We start from the raw sequence: 13,507 nt of genomic DNA, 5'->3' as shown, positions 1-13,507 counted from the left end.
TCTCTCTCTCTCTTCCTTTTCCTCCTTCCTTCCTTCCTTCCTTCCTTCCTTCCTTCCTTCCTTCCTTCCTTCCTTCCTTCCTTCCTTCCTCTTTCTCTTTTCTTCTTTTCTTTCTTCTTTCCCTTTTAGCTTTTTATCAAGATACAAAATACTTACAGAATTTTTTACAAATTATAAGTGTATACTTGTACAACTCAAAGAAAAATTACAAAGTGAACACACCATGAAACTACCACTCAAGACAAGAACTACATCATTATTAGAATTCACCTAGTGCCTTTCCCTTTTTTATTTTAGGTAATTACATTTTTAGTGGTATCAGTATTGCATGCTAAGACCCCTTGCATGATCTCTGCAAATAAAAATTTCACAATTCATAGCAAAAACTTGTATTTTAGATTACTTGTCTTTTATTCACTTGGAGTATTTTCCAATTATAATTTTTAAGAATTTATTAATATTATAAAAAATCTTTAGCAGTAAATATAAGGCGTATAGTAAGCTTCATCATCTCTTTGTTTAGTTGTTTATATCACCAAAGGTTTATTGATTTTTGGTAGTGCATCCATCATATTGGTCCAAGTAAAATGTTGGTTTGAAACAAATGTGTATCTGGGTGAGTGGCAGCTTGTTCATTTTTTTGTGTGTTTGTTTCTGTTCAGAAGGTTGTTTGAACTTTACTCCAACTTTTTATCAAGAATATGTACCTGTATTACCTATTATAAAACACCAATTTATTAAAGGGCTCATCGTCTCATGATATTCCATTTAGCTAAAATTTTTCCTTTATGCCTTTTGAAATTACAAGGGTTATGGAACTGCAAACCCCACACTGCAATCAAATTTATAGAAAATTGCTTTCTTCTCATAGTATGGTCTGTTTTAGATTATGTGTATTTTTTGTGTACTACTTGCCTGGTAATTTAGAATGATGCCCTAAAATTGGAGGTTTCCAAATGAATAACACAATTTAGAGGCTGATAACGAGAAACTAGGTATTTTTGCAGTGCTGTGAGGGGCAAATTTAAGTGGCAAGCTAGCATTCTACTTTGTAAGTAAAATTAAACTCAACAGAGTTTAGAACATAATTCAGGTTCAGCTTTTTCGTGTTCTGCTCTTTTAGCCTTTGGCTTTATGCCTAGGAGATGATAAAATGCGTAAATTTTGGAATTGTACTCAAGAGCAATTTCAAACAGGTTGTTATTGTCTGAATATTCATGTAACATGTAGCTCAAGCTTTCATTTGAAGTGAGTTTGATCAAGTCACCAATTTTTATTATATATTTGCATTACTTTTCTAAAAATAGTAAAAATAGCTTTCCTCACCTGCTTGGTTGGACTAATACAGATTTAAAAACTGAACTAAGGGTTCTGGTTCTTCTTTTTATTTTCACTGTTCTTTTTTAAGTTAACAGCTCCAGGTAATTGAAGGAACTTGGATGCTTCAATATTGCTGTTGGCTTGTGAAATAAAACTCCGAGTAGTTTTATCCTTCCATTCTTTTTTTCACTCCTCCATTCATTGGTTTGTAAAGTTGGGGCATTTTGATAGTACAAGACACAAGACAAAGCTGAGCATTCTAGATGGCGTTTTTCTAATGATGGCTACAATTCCAGCAGCAGAAGTCCTAAAACATTCTTATTCAAGTGTGTGTTGCACAAAAATGGTAATTGTTAAGATAATTCCACCATCCTCTTCTTGTAGAATACCATCATTGGATTGTCTCAGCAGCACTTTCCTGAATGTTGAGTGTGAGGAACATTCTTGGGTGGCATGGAATATGTTTTGATAGCCCTCTAATTCTATTTTAGCAGAGATTTAGGGAGCTAAAAATCTATATTCTCCTAGATTAATGAAGCAACCTTTTTATCATCTCATTTTTCTTTATAGTCTATGAAATTATTTTGTGCATCTCACCAAATCCTGTAATTCTTCACCTGCCCCACCCCCCACCCCAAGCACACTAGATTGGAGCTCAGGTGTGTGGCCCCTCACCATTGCCTGTTTAGAAACTGAGTGCTCCTGACCACTAATGCTCCCTGCTCCTCCTCCCATTCACTACTTTGAAACTATCTTTCCCTCAAATGCTTGTTTCCATCATTGCTTTACTTTGCTTATGAATGTCAGTACTATTATTCACCACCTCTATTCCACCATTATTATCACCCTCCAAAAATTGAATTTTCCCATAAATAATCACCGGAAGCATAAAATTGATTGCTCTCACATATTTAATATTCAGTGAACCAGCATTGTAACAGCACCATGCATAATTTGGAGAATCATAATAGAAGTAATGAATATGTTAAAAGAAATCATTATCCTGGAATATAAAAAGAAATTAAAGCTACATCTAGACATCTGTGCACAATTTAAGTCACTTATTCAAGTGTGATATAGAGAAAGTAAGGCAAGACTATGCTATAGAGAACCTCTTTAAAGATGGATAGTACTGTATTATGTTGTCCAGGGTAAAGGAGATAGACCACTAAAAGATAACCTCACTGAGGGGGATAAAAAATTTGTAAAGAACTGATACTCCTAAGCAATATGATAAGTGATCAAACACAATATAAAAGACTCCAGAGAAATGACTGTTCACTTATTGTATTTTATTTTACAAAAATTAATGCTATAAATATGTTTCCCAAAGTGAATGTAAGGGTAGGAATCTATCACAGATTAAAGAATAAATGTGTTTAGCTAATGGTACTGGGAACCAGAGCATGAGCTCTGCCAATTCTGCCCAGAGGCTGAGGAAACAATGAAAATTTTACTACTTCTTACAATTTTTTTTAATTTATATTACTTTGCTTCTTAATGCAAAACAGTAGGTTGAGGAACTCTTGGAATAGTAGAAAAATCAATAATCTCTTGTGTTTTTTTTTCTGAATACACGGTCTATATGTCTTTTCCCCCAAAGTTGGATAATTCTTATTTCCTGAATTACAATTTACAAGAGAACCTGACATGTATTAAATTGAATTTGAGAAGAAAGAATCCATCTTAGGATGTAACTTTGTTGAGAGACATCTAATTGCTTTCATCCCTCCTCCCACCCATTGTTTCGTATTCCACCTGGAGTTCAACCTGTCTTTCAACCTTACTTACTTTAAGCTTTCCATCAGTTCCATTCCATTTATTCTTTCCAAGATTTTTTCCTTGAGTATTTTACCTTTAACCTCTCCCAATCCACCTAGTCACTTTTCACTGCAAATCTAAAACTATTAAAGTATTTTCCCAATTAAAGAAATCTACAGGTGTTTGTTGATAAGTTGCTGTTCATTTATTCACTCTCCCATTCATTAGGCACCTGCTCTGTACCAAGCACTGAGCTCAGCACTTGTAATAAAAAGATGAACACACCAAGGTCTCAGAACTTTGTGTGGCTCTACATCCACTACAGTAAGAATCATCTTTGAAAGAGGGGTGGGAAACACCAAAAAAGAAAGCTCCTGGATAACTTTCATCCTTGCAGGGGAAATAATGAAACACTAGGAAAAAACATAGGCATAGCTGCAAGACCAGCTACATAATTTGTGAGGCCTGCTGCAAAATGAAAAGTCAGGGCCTCTTGTTCAAAACTTGATAAGAATTTCAAGAAAGTGACAGCAGAGCATTAGTCCAAGTATAGGGACTTTCTAAGGTAAGGACCCTCTGCCAGCCCTGCATAGCTATTAAATTACGTATTAATATACAGGAAGAAAAGGACTTTAGAAAAGGGAAGGGATCAATTACAGCATAGTTGTCTAAATCTCAGTTTTCTTATATTTAAAATTAGCATATTAGAGCCTCCTCAGAGGTTTTACCAGCTTTTTACACAAAAGATCTTTATTCTGCCCTATGAGCCTTATGTTTTGAAATATTTTGTTTATTGTATTGAAGTAAACATTAATTCACATTTCTATTTTAATTCTCACTAAAACCTCTTATCATCATGAGGTAGCTGGTGTTACCAAATAGGTAATTTAATTCCAGCCAACAGCAAAGAGACTACATTTTATCTAGTTGTGAAGTGTTATCTGTTTTGTTTTGTTTTGCTTTGTTTTCAAATAGCTGAAAATAACCTACAGATACCAATTACTACCTGATGGAAACCACTTTAGAACCTTTGATTAAATTCTCTCCATTCTATTCAAGCTATAATTTTCAATGACTCTCACTAGCAAGAGAGGAAAGCTTTAGAATTGTCTGCCTTTTGCCCTTGAAGAATGTAAGTGCTATCACTTTCCCAAACAAATATAAAGGGAAACTCAAGCTCAGTGAATGCCTTGAACATGTTTCTAATACATGTTGATTTGAGAATTCAAGCAGTATTAATGTACTCCATCATTGTATCTTCCACAGTACTGCTCTTGTGAACCATGTAGATTTCAAATTGATATAAACATCTATCTTCAGCATCTGTCCACTTTAGAAAGTTTTCAAGCTGTGAAATGCACAAGTATTTAACACAAGTATCTTTTGGAATATATAGTTTGCCTAGATTTTCTTTCCCACCGTTGATCTAATATGAAATGACCTTATACTTGGAAATTGTACGTACGTACCATCATATGGTAGAGTCTCTAGTGAAAAAGAGCTACTAGTCACAAAAAATAAAGCTGGGTTTGCCAATATGCTGCTATTCTAGGAATCAATGGTTCTTTAACAACTGACTAAAAAGTAACATTTTTTGGTCAATTGTGTACCACATTTACTTTGGCTCATTGAAACAACAGTTGACTGAAGTCACCTGACTGGCCAAAAGGATTGGATGGATGGATGGATGGATCTGCAAATAAAAACAAACAAGTGAATTGCTATTGTATGCAGACAACCAATTGTTGGAAACTAAATGTCTTGTATTTTATTCACTCAACAAATATTGAGTGCCTGCTAGAAGCCATATTCTCTTTTCAGCATTAATATTTCAGTCAGTTGACTTAAGTTTTGGGGGTTTCTTGATGGGAGCATTTTGCCATTTTGAAATGAGGATTCTGACTTCACTTTTAAATTTTGAGAAAAATTCTAATCAACTGGTTTTATATCACACATATTTTTGAGTCACAAATTGTAAGGTGATCACATTTCACTATGTACTTTGTCCCACAGACTTAACCTATTTTTTATGCATTCATCTTAATATAAAAAATGACATTTACTATTCCTTCACATTTATATAAAGTTGTTGAGATAAGTTCTTGGTATGTGGGATCATGTTTTCAATGCTGATTTCATTCATTGTTTAGTGACTGCCTGCTATAGGTCAGGACAGCTCTAGTGTAGAAGAGAGAGTAGTAGTAGGATAGGGTTGGGCATAATGCCTTTTAATGCCATGGGATAAAGCTTAATTTTTATGTTAAACACTATGAATATCCATCAAAGGATCATAGCAAGAAAGGGACATGATTTGATACGCACTTTAAGAAAGTCATTCTGAAAACTGCAGAGAATGTTTTAGAGAGTGAAACCAGTGGCTTGCTAGTAGACCAAATGGGAGTCCATAGCTTAATCCTGACGAAAAATAAAAAGGGTTTGAAAATGGCAATGATAAAGGAGACGGAAATGAGCATACATATTTTAACCAGTAGGAAGGAAGGAGACGGATTCTACAGAACTTGGTAGGTCACTGGCTATGAAAACATAAGAAAAAGGAAGCAAAGGTGAATGCTAGTTGTAATGCTTAATGGAATGTTCCAGGGGAGGAGAGCGTATATTGCGTTTAGACCAAGACAGTTCCAGGTTATACTTGGAAGGCCAAAGTAATCATTAATGAGACCCCTTTACTCTCAGAATTGTCCTGGTTTAGATGATAAATTATGTGGCCACCCTAATGAGCAATGATCATGCTTTTCATGTAATCTAGATGATAAGGAGAGAAATGGAATAGGGGTAAAGGAACAGCATTTACAATAAGGCTCTCCAGAGAGAAATATCTAGGAAGCAAATAGATTTGTGGCTGTGGAGCTCAGGAGAGAAACAGTGCAACTGAAATGTAGATTTGAGCGCGATCAGATGGAAGTGAAATTACAGAGACAGCGTGTGAAGAACTAGAAGGGGGAAAAGGCGTAAGATGGAACCTCCAGAAACACTGATGTTGAAGCGGAGGAAGAATCTACAAAGGAGATCAGGAAGTAGCTGCCAGAGACAGAGAGCTGCTAGGAGGAAAGCCAAGGAAATCAAGTCATAGGGAGAAAGAAAAAAGAATTTCTGGAAGGAGAAAGTAGGCAACAGTGCCAAATGCAAGTAAAATAAAAGCCAATATATAGCATTGGATTGAGCAGCTTGAAAGCAATTGATGAACTTGACAAGGGCAAATTCAGTGGAATGAGGGGTGTAATAAACAAATTAGAGTAGGTGGAGAGAGGCAAGCAATAATGGGGAAAGTTGATGCAGTATCTCAAGGCAAGCATGGGTTTTGAAGTCAGGCAAACCGTTTCACATCCCCTTTGGGCAGGTTGCTTAACCTTAACCTTGCTCACCCTTAATTTATTCCATTCAATACTTATTCATCAAAGATTTATAGAGCACATAATATGTGACAAGCGTTGTGCTAAGAACCAGCTAGCCATGAACAACTTATGTCCCTGACATGGAAGAACACATCTTTTTACAATATAAGAACTGCTATTACAGACATAAGAGCAGCACATTTTGCTTCCTGATCATAAGCTCCATTAACAATAATGAAAACAGTTAATATTCATTAAGTTCTTCCTGTATGCCAGACACTGTATTAAAGGCTTCATGGGAATTATTTCACTTTGCCCGTTTAGCGTATCATATAAAAACAATATGAGAGGAGTACTATTTTTGGTTTCAATTTGCAGATAAGGAAACCAAGGCTCAGAGAAGTTTAGGACTTATCAAATGCTATCCTCATAAATGGCAGAATAAGCAGAGTCCAGGCAGACTGACTTCAAAGTGAGCATTTTAAATTACTACTTTACTGCCTTCCATTGTCAGTTGCGAGATTGTTTCCATTTTTCATCATTGCATCCCCTGAATCTACTTAGTTCCTGATATATTATCTAGTTCCTGACAAGTATTAATAAATGTGTGTGGAAAGAAGGAAAGGGAAGGGAAGGAAAGGGAAAGGAAAGAAAGGAAAAAAGGAATGGAGTGACAGGCTCTGCCTAGGAGTTAGAGACCTTTTATCAAGAAGATAATATATGGGCTGTATTTAGAAATCATGTCTTCATTTTCTAAGCCAAGGAAGAGTACAGAAGATACTCTACATCAGCTTGCAAATATAGCACTTTTTCACTCCCATCTGCCTCTAAGGGTAGGCCTTATGTTCTCTAATCCTCTACAGTACCTAACCTTTAACCACATGACCAGGAGACTAAACATTATTAATCACAATTTTCTATTTTATATCTTGGCCTAAATGACCAGTAACTTTACTGACAATCTGAACTTCTTCTGTCCCCTATGGCCTTGCCAATCATATAAAATATCGAATTCTAATGACTGTTTTCTCAGGACATCTTGTGGAGCTTCTTATTCAGACACTAGGTTTTGATAAAAAGGAATTACTTCTAGACAGAGTGCCACCAGGAATATTAAGCATCAATAAATAATAAACCTCTTACTGCATGATCTCTTCCCATTCTCTCATCTTAAATGTTCTTTCCACAGTTATGAGACAAGGACAAAAACTCCCAACTGCTTTAAAATGTGCCAATAATTCCATTTGCTCCTGCTGTTCTTTCAAACCTTTGAAATTTGTTGCTTCTTATCTACTTACGGGTGAACTATGGCAAGAGTCATGAAAAGAAAACAACACAAAACAAACAAAAGAAATATCTTTAATGTTCAGAAGGATGTCCTTAAACTCACCAGTATTACTTAGGCACAATACTGGAAGTACATTTTATCTGTCTGTTCATTTGTTACTTTGAATTGTTTGGAAAAATCATCCTACTTACTTACCTTTCATATACTTTGTATAGACATAGCCTAAACCAACCACCAATCCTTTCTAAAACCTCACCTTTTTTTTCTTGAATACATTCTGTTTTGTGTGATTCTTACCTAGATTGTTTGAGCGTGTCTTTTAGGTGTTGAAAGTAATTTGTTTTCATGTGAAGCCTAGAGTATAGCCTTGTATGGCATATACCTACTACATGGCCCTTTTTTGATAACCCAAATGTGCTCAGCAAGAACCCAAGTTCTAAGCAGAAGTTTTGCTAAAGGTCAGCCCCATAACTGGTCACATCTTCAAGGAAGACAGTGGAAAATTGGTAAGTTCACTTTAGTGCTTATTTCAAAATCTTGTTTTATTTCAATCTATGTTTGAAAATACTCAATTCTTAATTATTTTCTTGATTTTGTGTAACACCACACAACATGTAGCCTGGTGTCTGAGTGACTCTTCATTGAACAATGCAAAATCCATGCAGAATGAAGAGAGAGAGGACTGGCGTTGATCAGAAGAAACTTTTACTAACTTTTACTGCAGATGGGATTTTGTCCTCCCCAACACCTGGCAAAGGTAATGTCTCCATTTCACTAAGTACTCTTTAATTTGGAATTACAAAGGCAATTAGCTGTCTAATGAGTTAGAGCAACTAAGGTGAAAGAGTAGGGAAAAAACTGAACACCAGATGATGTCGTTTCATGCCAAGAAAAAACGAAAAATGAATGACTCATTCTTGGTAAAAATTCTTTCAAATAGATGACTCTATTTTTTTCTTTTCAAAACTAAGGTATGTAGACCTTATCGCCTGGTAATGTATGGGGAAAATCTAATTTGACTTATTACATGTAAAGATTGACAATCATGAGCACATGAGGTCTCTTTATGTTATTGATTGTTTACCTTCATTTTGTAGAATGGGATAATATCTAATTTGCAGGCTTAATAGGAGAATGAAATGAGATTCCAAATGATAGAATGCTTCTCAGTAAATAGTAGATACTGTTGTTGATATTCTTAACTAGAGGAATTTCCATTTCCCTAATCTTCTAGATTAAAGAGATGAATCACTATCTTTCATGGTATGTAAGGGCAGGAAAATGGTCTACATTTATCCAGAAGGTGATCCTATCTGATTATCTATTGACTGAAATATTCAATAATAGTCTGATTACTTTGTTGTCTTGTTCGATTACAATTTGATAATATGTTCTAAAGAATACTGGGAGCATTTTGACTGTCTCCCCTTCCTCAGGGTCAAATTGTCATGTTGATAGGCATAATTGTGTTCTCTGCTGGTTTACTGTCATCAGGATAAACTATGAAACACATCAGGGCAATCACTGTATATTCAGTTAACTGAGCCAATGATCTGGCATCACTTTCCTAAGTGGGTCACCTATATTAACACGTATTTATATGCATTGAAGATTCTATTGTGAAAGCATCCATCCTTGAGCAAAATGCAATAGCAATCTTAGTGTACGAGGGAATTTCCCATATGTGAAATAAACACTGAAGGACTTCAAGTACAGTTATACAAAGTCATCAAAAGGATAAGACTGGATAAAAAAGTTAAATACACAAATTATATTTTATTCTAGAAAAGATGTGTAGATGAGAGTATAATAGAGAAGCCATAGATTTAAGAGTACTGTTTTCATATCAGTGACAGTCATCACTATCTGCTTATCTAATAGTCACCAGCTTGATGTCACATAAAATGAGCACCAAATATATATTATAAAATCAATTTAAGTCATAGTCAGTAATGCTTTTAAAGACATAAATATGTATTGTGTGAATGTTTACATAGGACATTGTCATACCTTTAGTTTTGTTGGCAGTAAAATCAGGCAAAAATTAAAGAGTAGAAAGCCTTTATAAACACCACCAAGGACACTAAAGGATTTGGAAGTACTTGTGAAATAAATATTTAGATTTTTTAAAAAATGGAACCAAATAATATGAATAAATCAGTATTTAGATTTTTAAATATTTAGATTTTTTAAAAATTGAAATCAAATAGTATGAATGGCTTTCAAGTTCCCCTAGAATCATGTCTTAGATTTTAAAACATTCTACTTCAAAAGGACAAAATTTTAAACAAAAGGAATTTTTGTAACCACATGAGTTAATAATCTATATCGAAATGTCAGCTTTCTCATTTGTCAGCATTCTGATTTGGTTAATTTAAGTGTTCATTAATCACAGAAAACTATGGCATTAAACAAGCCAGTTTGAGTTACATGTTTTGTTCAGGAGGTTATTGGTTCATATAACTATTTCTTCTGTTGCAACTCAAAAAATAAAACTGTTATTAGTAAACTTCCTTTGAAATATCTAATCACTGTTTCAAAGACATTTTATCACCTGATCTGTATGTATCAGTAAATCAAAGCTCACATATTTGTCTCACAACCTCAGCTCACAGAATGTTAAGTCAAGCTAATAAGCAGCATCAATCATACCCAAATGAACAAGATAGTCTGCATTACAGACACTCTCCCTGTAATCCATCCATTATATGGAACATCTGTTACAAATTATCCAACCTCCAGGACTGCTCATTTAAGTGCTTTTTCAAGAGCCTACTGTCTTCATTTCTCCAAATGAGTTAGATGGTAACATCGGTATTGTACCAAGTTCACTGTCACCATATGACAAGAGTCATCTTTCAGTCTGTGCTGAGCTCTAATGGTATATTGCATAATGGTAAATGTCTTTTTACAGTTGTATAGCAAAAATCCTCAGAGTATATGTAAGCCAGCAGCCATCAAGAAACCACTAAGAAAGCTCTTTCCCCGTTGTATCTCAGCCATTGCCCAAACGGTTAAGCATGTAGGGAGTAATACTCATTTTTTAAGTCTTTATGGGACTATTGATTTGCTCAGTTACTTCATATGTGAAATTAATGACCCCAGATACATGTTTGTTCACTTCTATTCATTTCTATGACCATGAAACATGCCCCTAGTCTCAAATAGATACCTTGTAGAACATGTTGGTATCAAGGAAAATCATGAAAGAAAATCTAAATAAATAAGAATAAGTGCAAATTTATACTTCACGGATTAAAATGTATTAAAGAAAGTTTCCTACTTACAGTTTTAGTCCATAGTATTGTCAAGGGTGCACCTGTCTGAAAGAGAAAGGCTTTATAAATGTGTTGCCCTAATGTGTCATTGGAAATAATAATTTCAAATTCACCTCATGGTATATTTGGGAAAATAAGTCACAGTGATATCTATAAATTATTCATAAGTGAATAGTGAGACTGAACAAATTTAAAAGTCTATATAGTCATTATTTTCTTGATCTTAATTTGCATTGCAGAATTGTAATGAGTCATACACAATGAACCCAATATTGGATTTATAGAAAGCTTTGTAGAAACATGGTACCTTGCATATTTTAGAACCTCATATGGTATTTTCATATGGGATTTATTTAACTTATCTGCTCTTAGAATTTATGTAATACTAGCTTAATAAGTTAATTTTAGGATAGGTTCTGGGTTGCTTGAAGTTTTAAATAAGCAAGCTGATACTTTTACCTATTCTTGCCAGTTTGTGCAATAGACCCTCAAATATCTATTTTCCATTTCAGAATGATCACCTTCGATGGATGGACAATATTACTTTTATATTGGAATATATACAACGTGTACAACTTTAACTCATGTAAAACTACATTAAACATTTATGCCTACTTAACTACCTGCAATCATTGGTTAATTTACCTTTCACCTGAAGTATGTGATAATTGACCGAGAAGTGTTTGTATTTTTCTTAAAAGCAACACAAGAATTCTTTAAACATTTTAAATATAGTGATGTAGACAGTCTCACATTAGTAATTAAATGCTTCAGTCAAAAATAGCACAACTCATTTTAGCTCACAACTCACTGGCCTGAACCAATCACATATCACCACCTAAACCTTAGGAGTCAGAGTTCCAGTGACAACTGCATGTTCACAAATTATACCTACCTCTGGTGTGGGAAAATTAGTACAGTTTTTGTTTTTGCTTACAATGAAAGTAGAAGAGTGATCATACTGTCAATAAGACTGCAAGATACTGATATGAAAAACATCCTCTGAGACTACCAATGTCATTGAAACTACACTGTCAACTTCTACCAACCAACAGCAGTATAATAAAACAACATTGGAAAAGTGATGTACTGAATCATCACAATTTACATTTGCTACCACAACCTTATTGCAAAGAAAAATACCCATACATTTTTAATGATTTAAATAGACCTTCCCCCAAATCTTCCTACAGCCTCTGATGGCTTTCATTACATTTTTGCTCTGTGTTTTTCAATGGTTTCTTTCCTTTGTCTTTTCTCATATGTCATTCAATGGCTTCCCATCACATTCAAAATAAAATCCAAATTCATTACCGTTGCCTTCAAATCCCTTTGTTATCTGGCACCTACTGACTTTTCCAACACCATTACCTTCTGTTCTCTTTCTTCACTTTGTTTCAACCACACCAGAATCCTTTCTGTTCTACAAATATGCAAAACTCATCAACATTTTGGAATTTTTTCATTGATGTTTTCTGCCTAAAAAACTCTTGCCCATAATATTTATGTAGCTGGCTGGCTCCTTCTTATCATTTATTTCTTAGCACCCTCGCTAATGTTTCCTCTCTCTCCCCCATTGATTTTCACCCCACTTTCCTTTATTGCATTTATTACTATCTGAAATTATCTCTTTCATTTGTTCATTGACTGTCCTCTCTTCTCTAGAAAATAAAGCTCATAAGGGCAGGTACCTTCCTTATCTTGTTTACTGCCTTATCCCCAGAGCCTGGCACACAGTAGATATTTCCTCAGTATTGTTGAGCAAAATATTAAATGTATGAATGAATAAATATGTAATTCTTTTCCCAAAATAGAGTAATTACATTTTGAGAAATTAAGTAAATGGGGAGAATGGACAGCATATGTAATAATAATTGAATAAACAATAATCACAGGTATTTAATACTAAATATATTGCCATGTCATATAACATGTCAATCAATAAGGCAGAGAGACACAGTGAAATAAGAGGAAAAAATATTGGAGAATAGCGTGGTGGGAAAGGGATTTCAGAAATTTCCTGTGTTTGCAATCACTAAACAGTTCTTTGAAAGTTGGCACTCCTCCCTTATAAATGTGCACATTACCTGCCATTGAGTGGGCTCCATCTCCTGGTGACTCTGAATGAATGATGTCCATAAAAGCCTGTCCTCAACAGCCCTGCTCACCTTCTGTAGACTCATATCTATGACTTTTATGAAGTCAATTCATCTCATTTGTGGTCTTCCTCTTTTCCTGCTGCCTTCTGTTTTTCACAGCATTACAGTCTTTTCCAAAGAACTCTGCTTTTCCATGATGTGCCCAAAGTAAGAGAACTCCAGATTTCATCATTTTTTTCTCCAGCTTAATATCTCAGGTTTAATCTGCTCTGGGACCCACTTGTTTATATTCTGGTGGTCCAAGCTGTCTGTAGAGCTCTGCTTCAACACCATATTTCAATGAATCATTTTTTTTTCCTATCAGCCTTCTTCATTGTTCTACTTTTGCATTCATACATGGTAATTGAG

The 13,507-nt window shown here is 34.7% G+C and overlaps 1 protein-coding gene across 1 annotated transcript in view; it reads left to right on the top strand.

The window, feature by feature from the left end:
• LOC109395280 (contactin-5-like) overlaps window positions 1-11,597 on the top strand; it is a 1,255,350-nt gene extending 1,243,753 nt beyond the window's left edge. Inside the window, exons 16-18 of the mRNA XM_019666163.1 lie at window positions 8,145-8,228; window positions 8,341-8,479; window positions 11,513-11,597. Coding sequence (XP_019521708.1) covers window positions 8,145-8,228; window positions 8,341-8,414 — 158 coding nt within the window. The 3' untranslated portion in view covers window positions 8,415-8,479; window positions 11,513-11,597. The remainder of the gene's footprint in view (window positions 1-8,144; window positions 8,229-8,340; window positions 8,480-11,512) is intronic.
• The last annotated feature ends 1,910 nt before the right edge of the window (window positions 11,598-13,507 follow it).

Source organism: Hipposideros armiger, unplaced genomic scaffold, assembly GCF_001890085.2.
Source record: "Hipposideros armiger isolate ML-2016 unplaced genomic scaffold, ASM189008v1 scaffold_462, whole genome shotgun sequence".
In the NCBI taxonomy this organism is placed as follows: domain Eukaryota; kingdom Metazoa; phylum Chordata; class Mammalia; order Chiroptera; family Hipposideridae; genus Hipposideros; species Hipposideros armiger.
Note: the sequence above shows the minus strand (reverse complement) of the source record. Positions and strands in the feature narration are given on the sequence as shown.